At 38.7% G+C, this 20,264-nt stretch overlaps 1 protein-coding gene across 4 annotated transcripts in view; it reads left to right on the top strand.

Annotated features, from left to right (window-relative positions):
- The window catches only part of triob (trio Rho guanine nucleotide exchange factor b), a 118,219-nt gene that overhangs the window by 6,093 nt on the left and 91,862 nt on the right, over positions 1 to 20,264 (top strand). For all 4 annotated transcript variants that reach the window (XR_008572041.1, XM_054781945.1, XM_054781946.1 and 1 more), the window contains exon 2: positions 7,366 to 7,419. Coding sequence is in view for 3 of the 4 variants with exons in the window: in XM_054781945.1 (XP_054637920.1) it covers positions 7,366 to 7,419 (54 nt within the window). In the remaining variant the exon portion in view is untranslated. The remainder of the gene's footprint in view (positions 1 to 7,365; positions 7,420 to 20,264) is intronic.

Here is a 20,264-nt window from a genome sequence, read left to right as displayed (position 1 = left end):
GGAGAAGTTAGTTGGAATTTGAGATTTCCAACAGTGCACTAGTTCACTGGTTGAGGCTTGCAAATCTGCATTTGATTGTCACTAAAACAAGTGCTAAAAAAAAAACATAATGTCGATGTGTCGCACAGATTAGCCACACTAACTTCCCTTGCCCAATTATGATCGATTCATTGTTATTTTAAAATATTTTTTTCAATTAAACGGGTTTCTGACTGAATGTTCTGAGCTCCTTTTTCCATGTCACTGCCACATTGGGCAAAAATCCCATCTCTATTTTTTGCGGGGTCTTGCCAGAAGTGTTGTGGAATAGCGAAAGTCTTTCAACATCTACCTCAACTTTCTAAAACTGATGTCATGTTGTCCTGTACACTGCAAGCTAATTTAGGCCTCTGATGGTTGCAGCCAAATAGTTGCTTCAAGACCTGATTGGTCAACAATGATTTCCACACCCAGCCCTTATTTAGAAAAGTGTTTTAAATATAAATCAGATTGTAGAGGAAGCCCTGGAGCAAATCCAATTATACCATTTTGTTATTTCAGAAATTATTTATGTCCGTTGTGTAACCTTGTATGATTTACATCATACATCATACCAAAGTAAATAAGAAATAACAAAATGACAAATTACTTAATGAACTCCTGATCAAAATCTTAAGACCAGTTGAAACATTTCTAGAATGTGCGTTTTGCACATTTGAATATTCAAAAGCAAGAATGGAGAGTGAGACAAAAAACATTTGGAACTTGTAATTTAAACAAAAAAACCCCCCTGAAATACGCTGTTTATCAGCTGATCAAAAGTTTAAGACCACAGGCTATGAAAGCCTAAATCTGCTCAAAATTTGCATTTTCTGTCAGGCATTCGCACTGTCATGCCCTCCTCCTGGCTAAAGCTAAGAAGCTTTCTCTTTTCTACTTATAACCTCATTAAGATCCAAATGTGTAAAATGCAAATTCTAGCAATTTTTCAACTGGTCTTAAGATTTTGATCAGGTCTGTACTTCTGGATTGAATCATTCATATCTGCCGCTGAGGCTGAAGCATATCATTAGTTAGAATGACTTAATTCAACGGAGTCATTACATTAATTGGTCATTAAATGGTAAACAGCAGCTACCAGCATTAAGCAAAACTGTTTGGCAAGTGTCCTGGATGTTAGTCAGAAGAAGCAGTTAGTTTAGGAAACCTCCTACAGTTTGCAACCAGATGTTTGCCACTGTGTTTATCATAGACACGTGTCAGGCCACGCTGATCGATATCAACAGAGATTCAAGCTTTTTCAGTGGTAATACACTTTGTGTTACCCTCCTCCATCTCAGCGAATTATTGATAGTTGAAAACGTCACGTAAGAGGTCATATGAAGACACCCAAGCCTCATTGTTTTACTGTGCGATGAATTGCAAATATACTTGTGTGTTCATGTGTGTGAATGCTTTATGCATTTTACACTTATTGATTTGTAATGCTTTAGACGGAATGCTTTTCGATGATCGAATAAACACATGATGTTCCCACATAATGTCTATAGATTCGAAGCCAATTTTTTTGCACCAATATATAATGATCCAGAAAACAATTCCTCAGAAATGTTGAACTCTTGGAGATTTTCAGTTATGGAATTTAAAATGTTACTGTACATCAGTGGTTTTCAATTATTTTCTATCATGTCCCCACTGGGGGATGGAATGTTTCCGCGCCCCCCCCGATTAGAAATACCATTGCGAAACAGATAATATCTGTTTATTTATCTCGAAACTGAAACCAGCGACATGCAACGAAATGGAAAAGCACATAAGTGTATTCAAGAGTCAAACATGCTGCATGCTGAGTACGACAAATTCATACAAGTTGGCAGGTCTGCACTAATTTTGAAAGCCCTCTCTGCCTCTCACACCCCCCCGACACTTCACTGCGCCCGCCCCACTATTTGAGAAACACTGCTGTACATGAAGATTTTCTGGCGTCCATATGTTAATATTAAAGAATGCCAATCGGTAGACAATGCATTTGTATTCATTATAAGAAGCTAAGCGTATCAGGATAGCCTCATTACCTCACTCACATAGTGAACGCACAAGCACAGAGGTATAAATCACTACATCCCACCCACGTCGCCTTGGGCTCTCGAAGTAAGGACGAGGGGGATGGAGGAATGATGTGTGAGCGAGGGATGGGTGCTAGGACGATTGGGAGGAGGTCATAAGAATAGGCTGCAGGCTCATCTGTGTGTCTCCAGCAAATCCCCCATCTGAAAAGAGAGGACCCTCGATCGGTTAACTGCGGACTCCCACCGCTGCTATCCTGTTTTTCATTCCTTTCATCACCTCTTCCAGTCATCTCCCACACAGCCTGCCATCATTACCTCATCCCTTGCCTCTGCTATGTACTGGATATGCATTCAATCATTTAGTTTTGCAATATTTTGAAAGCTGCATACAATCAAATGCCATTGGCAGTAAAAGCCAATCTGAAATGTTGCAGTGAATGAAATTAAACACGGGAGGCAATTACAATAAAATATGAAACAATGTGGAGGCAGTCTTATATTATTGCCTTCACCAAGTGCAAAACTTGAGGGCGAGAGGTCTTGTGTTGATTGTTGTTTATTGTTTAATCATTTGTTTGCTTGTTTTCTCTCAGGATTACATAAAAAATACTCAACTGATTCCGATAAATGATAGAGAGGTGTGCTGAGCGAGAACCAAGTCTGGATTAAATGCAGACTGAAACCTGGACTCTCCGCTCTAGAAATGAAACGATAGCGTTCTGCCCGGTGTTTTTTTTTTTTCGGCAGCCATTTTATTTTTAGTCGTAGTCTTTTGGAAGAAAATGCTTCTCGTTTTAGTCACATTTTAGTCAGTTCTATATGTGATAGTTTTAGTCCAGTTTTAGTCGATATAAACTGAAAACGCTTTAGTCAGTTCAGTTTTTGTTAAAATAAATAAATAAATAACAAATTGATGTCTAAGTATTGGAAATTGGATGAGTAGGCCTGTTACGATAATCGATAAATCGATTAATCAAAAAAAAAAAACACAATAATTTTGCCGCTCGCTACAATGCAAAAGAAGTACAACCTTTCAACACGGTTGAAAAGCCAACATTTCGGGGAAATGTTTGACTGACAGTACAAATTGCCCGGGAGAACGTACATGTCACAAACAGCAATTCCTGAACTGTGTGGCCGAGTGAAAGAAGACGTGTTGAAGGCAGTGGCAGAGCTACGTGGTGGACAGGGGTGTCACTCTCCGGCCACCCCACTGACCACCTAGACATTTCAGGTATCAACTTAACGGTCTCACCTTGGCCACCCCATTAAAAAAATTCTGTCTCTGCCACTGGTTGAAGGACATCAGAAACATTGCATTTTATTCCACCAATATGTGCCCCAGCTCAAATATGACGCCCTACATTAGTTTAACAATACGCTACATAACTGCATGTGTGTGTGTGTGTGTGCGTGTGTGTGTGTGTGTTTTTTGTAGTGTTTTTTTTTTTTTTAACAGAGACAGGGTCTATTTTTTATTGTTTTGGGTTATTATAATTTTTTTTTTTAAGTGCAATTTTTGCGAAAAGAGAAGGTCCATTCTATTTTTGGTGAGTTTTTTTGTCTTTTTTTGTTTGTTTAATTTATTATGAAGTTTGAATTTATTTAAAAGCTCGTGACATTCCAATTACAATGTTAAATACTCTTGAGAAATTAAAGTTTATTGCTTTTGATACGATGTACTCTCATTTTGCCATATAATTAATGAAAAAATGGTCTAAAAAAATGTTGTCAATAACAATGATTATCGACAATAATTTGTAGGACCATTATCATTCCAGCAACATTTCTTATAGTGACAGGCCTATGGATGAGGAAAAAACAAAGAGGGGATACAATTAATCTATCTTCGTATACAAAGTACACCTCCTGTAAAGGTCTACAGGTAAATGTACGCATAGCATATCTTCAAAAACACAATATACACAATATAAATATAGTGTATTATGAATAACACACGCATATATATTTATTCTGCACATCATCATGTATTTTGGCACATCATTTTGACAAAATACTACCATGTTAAAAAAATAGAATTGCCTTAACTATCAAACAAACTAAACAAAAATAGGTTTTCATAGCTTTATTAACCACTTGACTGGCACCCACCCACTACTGAAGCCTTCTGGCTGTTTTTTCTTTCTGAGCAATAGCCAAAATTATAATGTATCTGTACTTTTGAGTTTGTTTTGTGCGTTTGTCCCAACTTTATTGTAAGTGCACCATGGCAGGGGCTGCATGATGCCACTGACGTACCCTTTGTAAAATGTTTGTGGAGGTTTTCTATGCAGAATAGGTGTGTCCCATTACATGCATTGATGAACTGCCTCTTTTTATTTGTTTTTATATCTTTGGAACACAGAAAAGCGAAAGACAAATGTGGTCATGCAGTTTTCCTTTGACATAGTGCAACGTGCTGACAGAACATAAACACACAAGAGATGGCCACACCGTCACTGAACGTAAACACAGCAAAACATGATGCTAAATGATGTGTTTATTAAAACACATGGGGAACAGGAACCTGTCTGAAATGCTACATTTCCCTCCATATCCATGTTTCAACAAAAAAGTTTTCAAACAAAAAGTCATTAGCTATAACAGACAAGAGTGAGCCTCGGTAATGTCGGGTTTAAACGCTTCGCTGAGCACCTTGAACCTTGTTATATTATGCTTAGCTGCCAATACATTGCCCATAAAACTATACCCCACATGCATAAACAAGTAAATGGGTGAGTTTTTCCCATACCTACTGTTGCACACTATTGTTCTCTGGGTAATAAGCCTTTTCTAAATTGCAAACTAATAAAATAAATAATAAAAGTATGTATGATTGTTGATATTGGATCAATATTGGTATCGTCCGATATTCAAGGCTGCAGTATCGCTATCGTATCGGAAGTGAAAAAGTTGTGTCGGGACACCCCTAGTAGTATTAGTAGTAGAAGTAGTAGTGTACAGTCAATCCATACTCGATTTTCAGTCAAACCCCAGTTTTCATATGATTTATTTTTCTTGAAAATGTTTGCCCACATTTTGGCTTTGTTTTTGTACACTGTCTCGTTTTGTGTGCAGAATTGCACATAACAAATTAGTCTGTTGAGGTTGAGTGTGACTGCTAAATAACTCACCATCGCCATGCAATTTGATAAAAAGGTGAGAAACACTATTGAATTCTATCTCGCTTGACAATGTTATGGCTCGATGTACGGAAAGTCCGCGTCAACAATAAGTTCCATCTATTCGTCATTTATAATTAATTTTTTTTATAATTGTTTTCTGCACTTAAAACTAAAATTATTTTTTTGTATGTATTGTTTAATATTTTTAGATGTCTAGAACGGATTAATCAGGTTTACATTATTTGTTATGGGAAAAATTGCCTCGGTTTCGGTACATTTCCGTTTTCGTCGGACTAATTGATAAAAAAAAAGAGGTACCACTGTGCATTCTTTGTTGCAGTGTTAATTTTGACATCTGTTTATAAATTAGTTTTAGTCATAGGTTTTTTTGACAAAAATTTATATTACTTTTAGTCATACTTTCATCATCTAAATTTATTTAGTTTTAGTCGACTAAATTTTGCAACATTTCTATCAACTAAAATTAACGTAAATTTAGTCAACTAAACTATAAAGTATAAAGGATAAGGCATTAAAGTTTCCACGAAAATTATTCGTCATTGAAATGAACGCTGCTTTGATGCTATTTTGTCACAGAATATACGGTATCACAATGCTTAATTTTCACATGTGAATGCCCCTTCATTCCTTACAACCTAAACCAAGGAATAATCGAGGTCTCAACGCAAAATGTTCAGTACTTCTTTTTCCCTCAGTAACAACAAAACAACCACAGAAGTCGAAATTCTCGTTCAACTCCTACGGTACACATACTCCGGACAACTTATTCTGACTTCAAGTGTTGTGTTTACCTTTCATATTGTATATGAATTCCCTTTATACCATCTATTATCTGCATTGATAATAGTGCATTGAAAGAGTCTGACATCTTTCTTTTTTACTGGAGATTCTGTCCGACCTATCTGAGCTGTACTTTTGATTCCAAATGCCAGATACATGCACTTTACTGCACTGCTTTGCAATGCTGGCATGTTTTCCCTGCTCCAACAGGAATACAAGTTATTATTTCAAAGCAAAACCAAACTGCTTTTTTGGAGTTGGAACTCATCTTGAGGTGTATCTGCATGCACTACATGTGTAAGCTTGTGTGCTGCCTGAGACTACTTGTCTTCTGTCAACAGCTGTGCATGCATGGCCTGTCCAACACAAACTGCGCTCTCTCTCCCCCCTCAAGTGTGCACACAACATTCCCTCTTGCTTTGAAGACAGCAGCAGGCTTTGATCCGTGTCGCGTGAACACTGCCAGCCCACTGCTCCTCTGGCTTAGGGAGGCTAAACTGCCGCTCGGCCTTCCCAGCTTCAGATAAAATAGGTTGGGGATCAAACCTGGCATCTTCCTGTATAGGCTTGCAGAGTTACTGACATAGATTACATGCATGTAGAGCTAGCCTCCATGTAACCTGTGAATGAGGAACATTGTCTTTTATAACACTTCAATTCCCACACACCTTTCATAGACGTATATATCCTACAAATCTTCTCACCAGACCAGTTGCTGTTTTTGCACCATATTGGATGAAATGAAACATACAGGAAGTGAACAGGTGATTGCTGTAATCCTTGCAAGGCAGCAGCATATGCCATGCTGTTCTTTTCACAGAGGCAGCTGGGTGAAGCCGAGGCAGAGGAGGCCTAAGCTGACCCTCATCCCCTGCTTTCTCTCTCTACTATCTCGTGCTACGACAGTGTCCTGCTGACGTGACCCAGAAAGAGGGCTTGTCAGTCTGCAGCTTGATAGAAAATGTGTGTTTGTCCAAATAGAACATGTCCTCAGTGTTGGACGTAAATGATAGTTAGGTTTGGGGTTAATGAGTAATCATGCTGTATTGTTATGTCTTTCATGTTCCTGCTTTTGGCAGCGCAATGTTGTTTTAAAAACTTTGAATAACATCAAACAAACATGCTTCCCCTCAAGTCTGATTATATATTTCAAACATTTGATCTCCCTGGAGAGGATCCCCCAGGGAAAATGGATAAACTGCATCTGCTATCTCTTGGATTGTATGCATATATTCATACACTACTAATTTAATGAGTTCAAAGATGTCTTTGTGTTATTTAGATGAGGAATGGGTGATATCAAACATTTCAACTGGAGACCGATGTCAACCCTTATTGCCATGTTAATTTCAATCCACAAGTTTTAATTGATTTTCTCTTTTTCTTTCTAGATTTCTCACTTCCAAAATGTGAATCAAAACTAGACGGACCTGGTCAGACCTCAGGTAGGATTCATGTTTGTCGTACTTTCTTTGCAAGCGAGCTGGAAGTTTATATCCACAGTTTGTGGGCAATTTCATCTGAATTTCCACACCCTTGCATCAGTGATTAAGGATTACAGTCACCTTTATTGGTTTAACATCAAACAGAATTACTCTTTACGAGGTAAACTGGGATTACCATGGTTAGGTAAACTCCAGAGTTTGATGAATGATGTGTTTCCTTGACTGGTAGAGAATTAAACAAGGCTAAAACGACTCTTACTAAATCAGGAGTAAACGTTCACAAGTTGGGAAAAGCCAACAGTGAGATAAGGGGCAAACAAAAGCAATGTTTATAAAGTTCAATGTGTCCACAAGTCATGGCAATGGTTGAAATGAAAGTTGAAGGCGCCTATAAACAATAACTAATTACAATCAAGACAGAAAGGGGAAGGAAATAGATCAGAGACGAGAAGTAAGAACATGGACACGCAATGTGTATGTTTCAAGCAATACGTGTGTATATGTGTTTATAAATGCATTACTTGTGTTTAACGTAGTACTTGTGTATATGTCATTTGTTAATTTAAAACTATAAATAAGATGAGAGAATTTGTCTATGAAAGTTTTGAACTCCTATTTCCATGCCAGTGTGGTATTGAGCTCAATAAAGCTGCCTGGAAGAGTTGCCATAGCAGAGGTGTGTGTGCACGTAGCTCACCTTCCCATATCTGATGATGTGTTTTGCTTCTTCATACTTACCAGTAGAGACTGAACCAGTGGCACCTTATCTCTTATGCCTTGATTGCTTCAAGGTGTGATTACAACAACCAATCCATCAATGTGATTGATTAATTGATTTTAATGCCCCTTGCTATAATTTATGTTGCATGTTGCACTATTTCTAGTGAGATGTGTCTTTTAGAAACAACTCGTGATTGGTTAAAGATTGTCCTAAATGAGTGTGCGTCTGGGTTCTCTGACACAGATAATCCAGTTTAATCTCTTTTAGAGTAGACATGAATAAGAGTTTGGAAATGTTCCTTCTTTCTGCAGTGGTGCTAGATAAAAATAGTGTTTATATGTAGAAAAAAAGTGTGTCTTTGTGCCTTGTTGACTGTGGCCGGAGAGTCGCTGCAGTGAAGAGGGAGACAGCAGACTGCCTATCTACGGACATTACTACTACATAGTTTGTGCTGTGTTTAGCCCAGCGAGGGGCATGCGGTTTACACAGTTTTGTCCTGATGTTTCCAAATGGGTCATCCAGAGATAAACATTTTACAAGACGACTTTTTTTTTTTTTCAACTGACAGTCTGACCTATTATTCCCAGTTGCCAGGATCTGAGAGTGGTGTTAATAGGACGTGATTGGACACACTAGCCAAATCCCGTGCTCAGGCCTTTTGCCCAAAACCTCTTGAATTTCATCCCTCTCAGTCGAAATAAAAAACGAGGATCATGTGTGTATCTTAATTTGGATCAGACAGAAATTCACAAGCTTTTCACATTGAATTGAAGGTAATGCGATTGCAGTGGACCAGTGGAGAATATACTGTAGTGTTGATTTAGCGTGTAAATGCCTGAAGCTGTCTGTTACACCTTAAAGTGGAGACACTGGGGACAAAACATCTTTGGAAAATTAAGACAAACTCATATACTGTATGTCACCTCTGTGCTTGACAGTGTAAGAGATGTTGTACACCCAGGACTAATCACTTAAAGGAAAACTGCCCTTTTTTTAAACATTTGCCCATCATCCGCAACCCTTATGTGAGACATGAACACGTCTTTCTCTTTTCAGTGCGTTCTAAAGATGTAAAAATAGCTAAACAAAAAAAAAAGAGGCAACTAATTAATGCACATAATGGGACACACCTATTCTGCCTACAAAGCCTGCTATTAAAACACCTCCATAAACCTCCAACAACATTGAATCGTTATAAACATGCTGTGGCCATGTAGTAACAGGCATATTCATGATAACGTGTAATACTTACGGTATTGTGTCTTTTTTGGAGGTGGATTTATATCTTTAGAACGCACAGAAAACAGAAAGATGTGTGTTCATGTCACACATCAGCATTGTGGATGATGGGTAAAATCCCTTTCCTTTAAGTCAGCTAGGAAAGGCTATTGAAACTGGATGGCTAGGTGGATGGAATTGATATGGTTTCATGGAGTCTTGATAATGTGAAGTTTTTGAAATGTTTTTTAAAAAGTTTTACATTTGTACATTGTCTTTTATATCACCTACTACAGTCCACGTATTGGTAATCCACTCACTTTAAATATATTTATATACATACCGTATTTGTACCTGAAAATTGATCTTGAAAGTACTTCAATTTGTTTACATTTGATATTAGATTAGCTTTTTTATTTATTATTCCGAACATTGCAAGTTGCTATTTTTTAGTCTTTTTGGACTAAACATCTACCCAGGCACTAGTTTCTATATATCCTGCTCCCTTGCTATTTGCTTTCTCTTTGCACAGCTGTTTTTGTGTACCATTATATTTTTGGGAAAATAATAATTTCTCTCCATGTTGTGGCCTAGCTTGTTTGGATGCTTGCTTGTTTCCTTTAGAAGATCAGACAAAACCTCAAATGAGTCCTTCCTGTTTTCCAGTCCAAGCCAGGCTTGTCTGCACAACGTGTTTTTCAAAACACTTTTTTTCATGATTTTGTGAATGCTCTACTGGGGGTCTCGAAGCACAGAGGAGCATTTTGCTTACACTTGTTATTAACAACAATAGGTCCTCGTGCACTATTGAAAGTAATAGCAAAAAATACATTAAACCTGATTTAGAGGCACTTCACTGTTATGTTTGCACTGTGGTCACGCACCAGAAACACGACATTCTCTTCCATTGTTTGAGCTGTTATTGTTTTTTGTGTGCATCAACACTAAGGAAGGCCTTTGGTTAAACGTCTGTTTCCTGCTGGTGCTGCACATCATTAAAGGTGTTACATAATGTTTTGAGCGCTAACAACGTAATTTGGCTTTTTAAAGATCTTTTTGGCCAGTGGGGTTGGGATGTTTTCATTTTAAGCCTCAATTTTTGCAGTTGATTACATAGTTTGGCTATTTATGTGTCATACCATAATTGTTAGACATTGTTCAAGAGGTTCAGATCTCTGCTTTTGCATCTCTGTGTGGAGTTTGCATGTTCTCCCCGTGGGTTTCCACCGGCTTCCTCCCACATTCCAAAAACATGCATGGTAGGTTAATTGGCCACTCTAAAGTGTCCATAGGTATGAATGTGAGTGTGAATGGTTGTTTGTCTATATGTACCGTGCGATTGGCTAACGACCAGTCCAGGGTGTACCCCGCCTCTTGCCCGAAGTAAGCTGGGATAGGCTCCAGAATACCCCCGCAAACCTAGTTAGGATAAGCGGCATAGAAAATGGATGGATGTTCACAAGGTGTCACTTTTAGTTGTTGTTTATGTTTTTTAATGTGGTTGCAGTTTGCACCAAATCTCTCTGTGGCTGTTCGAATGTATTTGTGGCAGGCCACCACAAATAAATGAATGTGTGGGGAAACAATGCATATGTCTAATATTGTGTTTGCTGAATGTCTGCCTTGAAATGCAATTTGAGTGAACTACTCCCGCTCTTATTCATCAAAGTTTTCAGTTTAGTCAAAAGTTACTTTAATGACAATGGCAAAGAGTTGCCTGGTGGAAATGTCAGATCGTGCACACATTCTCTCTCTCTCTCACACACAGACACACACACACACACACACACACACACACACACACACACACACACACGCATTCATACACAGACACACAAACACACTGTAGAAGACTGCAACTGTCCCAAAAACACTGTTGCCCCACATATGGATTTACAGGCTAAGCGTGCTTAAGGGTAAATATTTTGACACTTTCCCAGATATGGTTTGGCTCTGAGACCCAGATAATCTGCAACAGTAGCCAACCCTCTATTCACTTAGTATGACTCTGGATCTGTTGCTGCATTTATCATATTATCATATTTAGCTTTGGGAATCCAAGTGCAAGTCCAAGTACTACGCTGATTCTGTGGTCCATTTAGCACCATTCATCATCTGTGTGTGTGCGCGCGTGTGTGTGGGTGTGCTGAATTTTGATCACCGAAGAAGCAAGACAAAGTGGAAACAGAAGCCTCAAACTGGCTGTAAGAATGTAATTACTGTATGTTGAGGATTACAAGTGTCACTGTTTGATAGTGTTTATATCACCTCTCTGTTTGGGCATACACTTGTAATACTTGTACAAATAGACACTTTCTATGCAGTTGATGGTGTGATGCTACACATGCATATGTAATGGGCTAGCCCCTACTCCCCAAAGTGAATTGTTTAAAAGGGTGTTTTTTTTGTGGCCCAGTTGACACTTGTTTGTTTTGGGGCGTGTAGCGGTCTCTTAATCTTTGGTGCTGAATGCAATATCAAACAACCCATTTTCTGATGAGTAGGCTTGACATTACCATCTGGTTTACAATACATGCAAGAACGTTATCATACATGTTTTTCCCCACCTCCTCTCTCCTTCCGTCCTCTTCTGTGTTTACTGTTCAGTTAATTCAGTTCAGGAGTGAACTTCAGCTGTGTTTCTTGTCGTGCCCACATTCTGTGGTACATATTGGATTTGGGCTTTGAATACTAAACATGTGCACTCCAGGCAGACAAACATGCATGGCATAATAAAACTCTACTGTACACACACACACAAGCAGTAGAGGAAGTGGTTTTCTTGGAGTTCTTTGGATTTTTTGCCTCAGCTTCCTCAAGACGTTATTTAACAATTATTTCCACACAATGATCAAAATTGTGAAAGATCACTTGATGGACTAATCTCTTATCATTCCCATTCCAAGTGCCATGCTCTATTCATTTCTATTGGATATTTTATTCCACCTCTGAAATAAAAAGCTTTTTACATATTTGATAGATTACAGTTGTGATGTCGTAAAACCTTACGTAACATTTGTGGTTGTGTGAAACAGAAAGAGGGGGAGGGGCTCTCTAAAGCACATGACCAAGCTTTCAGCCCTGAGGCAGACGACATCATTCACACAAAAACACTTCGACAGACAAACCCACAACAAACACACACTTCTGCCCACATACACACTCAATAAATACATGTACACAGATACCATGCTCTGTGCTAATAAGATCCATCTGCTCTGAATCACATTTCCCCCGAAGTGATCTGAAGTGGTCCTCTGCCCTGCCAACAGCATCACTGTTGTATACATCACCATCACCATCATTGATCTCAGTTCAGTTATAACACAATATCAATCTATTGTTGTTATTGTAAAGTACATTTAGACCCCCACCCCCCCCACCCATCATCATCTTTGTCCTTCCTCTCCGCCTCCGACATGCTCTTTTCCTGGAAAGCATTGATGCATAGAATAGTAAGGGTTCCGCCACATTCCCCTGTCCAATCACCGTCATCCTCTCACCTATCCATCCACCAATCGTCTTTGGAAGAGGGCTAACAGGGGAGGTGCTAAGCGTACAGGGCGGGGTGGGTGGGGGAAATTGTGTGTGCATGCCGGTTGCTCTTTGACGTGAGGGATATTAAGGATGCTTGGATGCATGGCTGCAGGAACATAGCAATATCACCGCATTTGCTTGGATTTCTTTACAGCTGACATTTTTGATGGCTCTATCGCTGCAGAGAGAGTTATTATATTTCATCAGCATGTATGATGCAGGATTTTGTGATAATGGATCGTCATAGTTTAATAATACCTCCCCTATATATGATTATGAACAGTGAATTTCATAATCAAATGGGAATGCTCTGCTTTAGCAATAGCATGACACAGTATTTATGATGGAGAAGCAAACAATGGGTAGTAATTGTGATTCTTGAAATACTGGAGTAGAGTCTCACAAATGGATGGACCTACCTCCTGCACGCTTTTGCTGCTGCTTTCATTTGTCATCTGTGCACAGAAGTAGAGACAACCAGTAGAAGACATGTCCGTCCACATCATCAGTGCTGGTCCTTGTAAGTATGATCTTTTTGGAAAACCTAAATTAGCCACACTCATACAAAGATTAATCAGAACAACATCTGGTTTCCCTTTTACTCTGCACTAAAGATAGATCCTCCTCACTCAAGAGTATCACAACACTATTTTTGGCCCGCTTGCTAACTTATTAATGCGCGTGAGTCATGTGGTTTTGCTTCTCTTCATCCTAAAATTTTTGTTTACATTGAGGTGGATTATAACCATCAGAGGAACTGAAGGTGTATCAGTCGGAAAGCCTCACTTTGATTTGCCGCTCAGTTGTAAAGGGAAATTCATCTTCCTTGCTTGAGCAGAAGTCCTCTCCTGAAGTAGTAATTCCAGAATGTAGACTTGAACCTTTGATGGTATGCCTACAGGGTAGAATTATGTTGGTCATCATAGCAATTGTGGTCTCTCCTCTAAAATACACTCACTGCCCATGTCATGATACACATGCACAATCTAATGAAGTCCATTAATATTGACAAATTTGTTTTGATACTATTGTTACAGATTTAGAAATGTTTATGGCTGTACAAGAACATGTGGTGGTGGTACTGAGAAGGGTTTTTAATATTTTGAATAAACTATATTATTAACAGTTACAGAAATGGGGTAAAATATTGGAATTACCTCCAAGAATGATACAGTGCAAATCTACATAATTGAAATCTGTAATCATTACTATTATAGCCACCTGAAATGGCAGCATTGCTAGGATGCCCGGAGCCTGGGGCTTGTTCTTGTCGCAGTGGCATTTCAAAAATATAAAAAAGTTTGCCAGAGACGACCGGAGGGCTAAAACGCACTGTGATTTCATCAAGGAAATGATGACTAGCCCTTTATCATCACTGAATAAACAGTACCTGCATTTATGGGCTAGCAAACCCCTTGGAGCCATCGTCTGCACTTCTGAGCCGCCGCTGTTTTTTTTTTTTGTTAATAGCATTGATGTCATATTTGGTGAGGACCAGTCTACAGTTCCGGTTTGTCAAATCCAAGTTTATTTGAGTCATTCTTACCAAACTACAGTTAAATCAAAATATATATATAAAAAGTTCTTGGGTATTGGTCTTAAAAAGAAGGAAGTTAACGGTATCGGTATTGGCCTGAAAAATATTGTGTATCCATATTTTTGTTATGTTTAAGCCTACAATGAACACAGAGAGATCATTTATTATATAATATTACAGGTCAGGTTGTCAACATACTTTTTATTTAAAATTTATTTTGAAAAGGGGAAAGATTTACATTTGATTCAGAAATGTGCCAGAATTTACATACTGTTTTTTTTTTTATGTTTTTTGATTTGTCCTGTCCAGCCATTAGGGCAGATATTGTATTGTTGCTCTAAATGCCCTTACGATTTGCTCTGCCAGGGAAAAGTGAGAGATACACTTCCCCTGTTATACAGAATTTATTTGACTTTGATGTTTTGTTGTTATGCAAATTTGGAGCGGTCGGAGCGGAGCAGGAGGGGATAGAGAAGAAGAGAAAAGAAAACAGAGAGGGGAGTACGGGCATAAGAGGGGGACAAAAAAGAGAGACAAGGACAAAAGCAGCAACAACAATGACAAATAAAACAACAGAAACAAACAGGACTACATCAGCAAATGTCTGTGACGCTATAAAGACCATGACGAAAAGGACTAAATAATATCAACAACCACAATGATAATACTGCATTGAAACAGTCATACATATTAGTAGTAATAGTAGTAATTCAATTATTAACTATCATAGTGATCAGAATGACAATAACTATAATGCACACGATTGCAAAAACTATAATCATATTGCCGCCATTACTGTCACTGTAAGAATTAACAGTTTATCTACAGTATATGACATCTTCATTTAATAAGAGATTACAGTGGCCCCTTAAGCCATGGTCACAACTGGATGTATGATTTTTTTGGCTGTGCGATTTTTGCCGTTCCCCAAATCAAATTTTGTTTGTTTGTTTGTTTGTTGATGGAGAACGTAGTTGTGGTGAACCATGAAGGAGTAATATCTTGACACACATGGAGGACGTACAAAATATCTGAATGTGCGTTGGCTGCCACAAATTAGGTATGTGGGGTGCTCGTTGCCACACGACATACACATCAGACCACAAGTGCGACGTACGAAAAATGTACATTTTGTCCAAACCTGACACCAGGAAAACATATGGCTGACACCCGTTGGGACGACGCATGTACAGTAAATGTACGAAGTGCATGAGTTTGTCTTAACGTAAGTGCCCGTAGAGTTTGTTTGAAATGACAAAGAACATCTGAAGCCAGTCTACGGCACGAAAATCAGCAAGTCACATGTGCGCCTTTTGTGCGTTTCTTGCATATTTTTGCATGTAGACCAGCTGTATGAGCCTGTACGACTGGTTGTGAACTAGTAAAGCCTGAGTCATTTAAGGAGGTGCAGGTGTCAGGAGCAGTGTTGTTTCCCGTTCCAGAAATATGTTGATGAAAACAGAAAGCAGGCATAATACTTCATTATATGGCAGGGGTGTCAATCTCATGCCATGGAGGGCCAAGGCACTGTAGGTTTTCTCTCCAGCTGGTCACTAAAGCAGGTTATTTTAATAATCAACACCTCTTTCAATTTGAGGGAAGGAGCTCATCAATTAAATCACCTGCTGGCGAAACTGGTTGGAGAGAAAACCTGCAGCGTCTCGGCCCTCCATTGACACGTGTGCTATACGGAGTCATGGTAGAGTTGAGGTGTGGTTCAGGGCTGCATGGGAAGCAGAGCCCCAAAAGTTAAGTTTTAAAAGGATGCGCAATTAAAACAGCTTGAAGAGAGCCCTAATTCAGTAGTAGATTAAAACCACTCCAAATTGATATTTATTCATGTGTTTTTAAATACATTTTTTGCATTGTTATTTTTCTCACTGCTGACACTTGACGACAACTAAAAATAAACACATGAGATCAGATGTGGAACTGTTTTATTGTTACAATAACAGGATAACAGGTTGTTAACACACTCCCTCTTTTAATTTCATTTCATTGACAATTTTATGGTTCAGTTATTTGGAAGCTAGAATATGTAATTAGTTTATATGGTCATATTGCTTCATGTATGGATCTAACCTTTTTGCTCCAATGCCCACCACAGAGAGCATGCATGCATGCACGCATGTGTGTGTGCATGCATTCAGGTCAGATATTCCATCAAATAGTCCTGTTTGCTTAAGCCAGTTGTTTTCAGGGCTGTAGCAATGCTCCATAGCCGCTGCATCAACTGACCGCCTCCTGGCTGGAGACGAGCTACAGGGCCATGGCCTGTAGTTCCCTGTCTGCTCGGTGTTTACTCAACAGGACAGCAGCCTTTGTGGAGGACAAGTCTAGTGAGAATCTATTCACAGAGGAATAGAGGGAGGAGAGATGCATAGACACTGCTTTGGAAATCATGGGGCTGAGAGAAAAGAGGAAAAATAAGGGAAGCAAAAATTGGTAAAGGGGAAACAAAGAGGCTCGCACACATACTTTCATTTAGTGTTTGTAATGTACACAACTAGCTGGACTTCTGAAGAGACACACATTAGAACAATTGGATTCAGTCATCATTTTGTTGAGCTGTTTCTGTTTGTGAGAACAAAGACCACAGGGAGTCCCTGTTTATCATCAATCCAGACATTTATTACCAAATGTTTCTCTGAAGAAAGTACACAAAGGCAGTTGCTCAGCAACATTTTGCTTTTGTGGGTAATTTTTGCTCACAGCACTTCATTTCTCTTGCATTTGCATTTCACTGACTTAAAAAAGTACAGATCCAATTCCCACACAAGCTTTGATTTACTATTTAAGCAAATATTTCAAGTTAACCATGATGTTTTCTCTTTTGAAACTGAATAATTGCGTGAGTTCATTTGGAGTTTGGATGACATGACACTTCCGCTTAATAAAACATTTAACCGAATTTGCTTGAGCCACCATGGGGGACATTGACCATCACTTGATTGTTTGCTTTTTTTATTATTTGAAATGAGGTGTGCTGAACTCCTATTTTGATGCCAAGATCCAATGATACGTGCCATCGCAATGGTCTGCATGGATGTACAGTACTGTCACTTACCTTCTAATAGACCACAACCAACAGCACCACTGCTGGCTGAATCCAAGCAGCACACTCCATTTTGCGTCAGTTGCTTCAAGACAATCAATCAATTAACTGATCAGTATGCCGATCCCTACCACGCAACCTCAATGTATGTTGGAGTGCATGTATAATATGGTTGCAGGACTGTAGATCTCCCTACAGTTTGTACAGTTTGTCAGGCAAAATGATCTGACACATTTGTAGGTTAAATAAAAGGCAAATAAAGTAAAGTGTTTTTATTTTTCGAAAAGTACATATAATGCCATTCTGTTTCATTATGTTTTAAAAATGAAATCAGTCAAATGGGATCCATTATTGTCCACACACTCAATGCAGATCCAGTTGCTCTGAAGTTGGTAACCCATAACAAGATGGTGTTTCGAGCTGGTACGGGATCATGTCTACCAAGATTGAAGTGCAAACGGAACGCTCGTTGTGTAGCAGTTACAGATTTGTTTGTTTTGATAAACGTTTCCACAATGAAAGCGCGATGCTCACCAGTCCAATTCAAGGCAGCAACTGAAAAAGAAACGAAAAACAATGGGATTATAAAGAAACAAAGCAAAATGGCATTATATGAAAAAAATGGCATTATCCTGTATGTACTTTTCGAAAATAAAAACACTTTCTTGTTTCTTTACTTTATTTGCCTTTTATTTAACCTACAAATGTGTCAGATCATTTTGCCTGACCCTGTATGTTTTTTTTAATATGCCGATATAATTAGAAGGCATACATTCACCAGCTACAACATTAGGTACACCTGCATAATCTGACTGAAGAGGACCAAGTTTTGACCCCTCAACATGCAAAAATAGGTAAATAGGTACACTCAGCGACGTAGTAGTTTCTGAAAGTGTACCCGATGTTGTAGTCTGCCTTTACTTCAAATTATGGCTGCAGCTATCAAATATTTTCATAACAGGGTGTTCTACTGAAAATTCCTTTGATTAATTGAGTAATCGGTTAGAACATATTTTTGCTTGGTTAAAGAGCAATTCTAAATACACAATAATAATAAGAATATAAAACATATAAGAAAATTAAAAAAAAAAATAAAACATTTCACTTAATGATAACCAATTGGTTTCATTTTTTAGGTAATCAACTGTTTTATTTCTTAAATTCACATTGTGCATTTTTTTTCTGTATATGAGTGTTGAGTATTGAGTATTTGCAGTGTTCAAACTAAAATTAAGGAACTTACTGTAGTGGAACACATTACTCTCAACCAGGCGAGTGAGACATACACTTCCTTGTTCCATTACACAGCATTGTCTGCTACAAATGACCAGCTACTGATTAGTGAATGAAAGTAAATGTTTTTAGTTTCCATCTTCTTAACTCACAGCACTGTCTTTTTTTTTGCAGATTAAATAAACCCTGCATGAAGTCATGTTAACCTTAAGGGCAGACCATCGTAAATAAAGTCGTCATAAACTTAGCCCACCACTTGGCTAAGTAAGTAAGGTACATTAAGGCTAATCTAATTAATTTGCTCAACGATAATTTTACCTCGTCTCGAATCTTCCATTCCTTACTGCATGTCTTCAGAGATGCTGCAACATTGATAATGTGCTGTTTTGGTATGCACGTGCCGCGATGCAATGGATGCACATGTTCAAATTCCTGTTTAGCCTGAAATATTCCCACACTTACAACATTTTCTGGCTTCTTTTATTTTGTTTTTTTCTCTTTTGCCGTCATTATACTTTTCCTTCGTCTCTTCCATCTTCCCGCTTCTTCAACCAAACATAGGCCTCTTCCTCTGCGTGGTTGACATATGTGCATTGGTGATGTAAGCACCCGTGACGATTCTTCAAGGCAGAGAAAATTCCTCAATCATTTATTGTGATCGAAGTACTCCAATTACTCGACTAATTGTTTCACCCCTGCTTCAAATTCAAATGATTGCGAATTATAAATGCAAATACCTTATTGATTCCATCAGTTGTCCGGTAAGATCCTTCAAGAGTATATAGAATATTTAAGCCAATACATTCGGATAGGTTGTGATTCTGCAATGCTTTAAAAACCCTTCATGTCCATCCCATCTTCATCCGCATTACAACCCATGTCATCAGTTCACATCCCCTCTGGTCCGGGCAGTTGATGTGTTGTTATTTCTAACCCATTCTTTAAACTTCCTATTTCCTCCTCTGTGCTCTGAGGCAGCTATTGCACTGATGGTACACACACATATACAAACACACATTCCTCCCTCTTCTGCACCCTGCCTGTCAAGTGTTATTTGCTGCACTGTGGTTTATTGGATGGGTTTTGTTGTGTGGCAGACAGTACAATCAGAGGATTGAGGATGGTTTGGATAGAGGGAGCTGATGAATGGTGTTGCTTGAGCTGTACAAAGTGCACCGCTATGTCGCTTTTTCTACTTCATTGACGTGTCGATGCAACTCAGCTGGCTGCACAGTGTGTTTCTACTGTATTCTGTTGGGAGCTTACATGTGGATAGTTGCACTTGGACATTCAGTGCTGAATAGACCTTGCCTTGTCTTTTATAGTGCTGGTCCCTCTCACACTCTGCTCTTCTGTAATGATAATTTAGTTCCTTCTCTTTCTTGCCCACTAACATTTGCGACCTTATACCAAGACCACAGAGACAGCTCTGCTCTGCACAATGAAGAATTCACAACCTCGCAAGGATTTCCTCAATGTCCAACTTGAGCAAAAAATGAGTGAATATGACTGAGCACATATAAAATGTTTATTTTGTCTTTTGG

Source organism: Dunckerocampus dactyliophorus, chromosome 7 (assembly GCF_027744805.1).
Source record: "Dunckerocampus dactyliophorus isolate RoL2022-P2 chromosome 7, RoL_Ddac_1.1, whole genome shotgun sequence".
NCBI lineage: Eukaryota > Metazoa > Chordata > Actinopteri > Syngnathiformes > Syngnathidae > Dunckerocampus > Dunckerocampus dactyliophorus.
The sequence above is the reverse complement of the archived record's forward strand: the minus strand, read 5'-3'. Positions and strand labels throughout refer to the sequence as shown.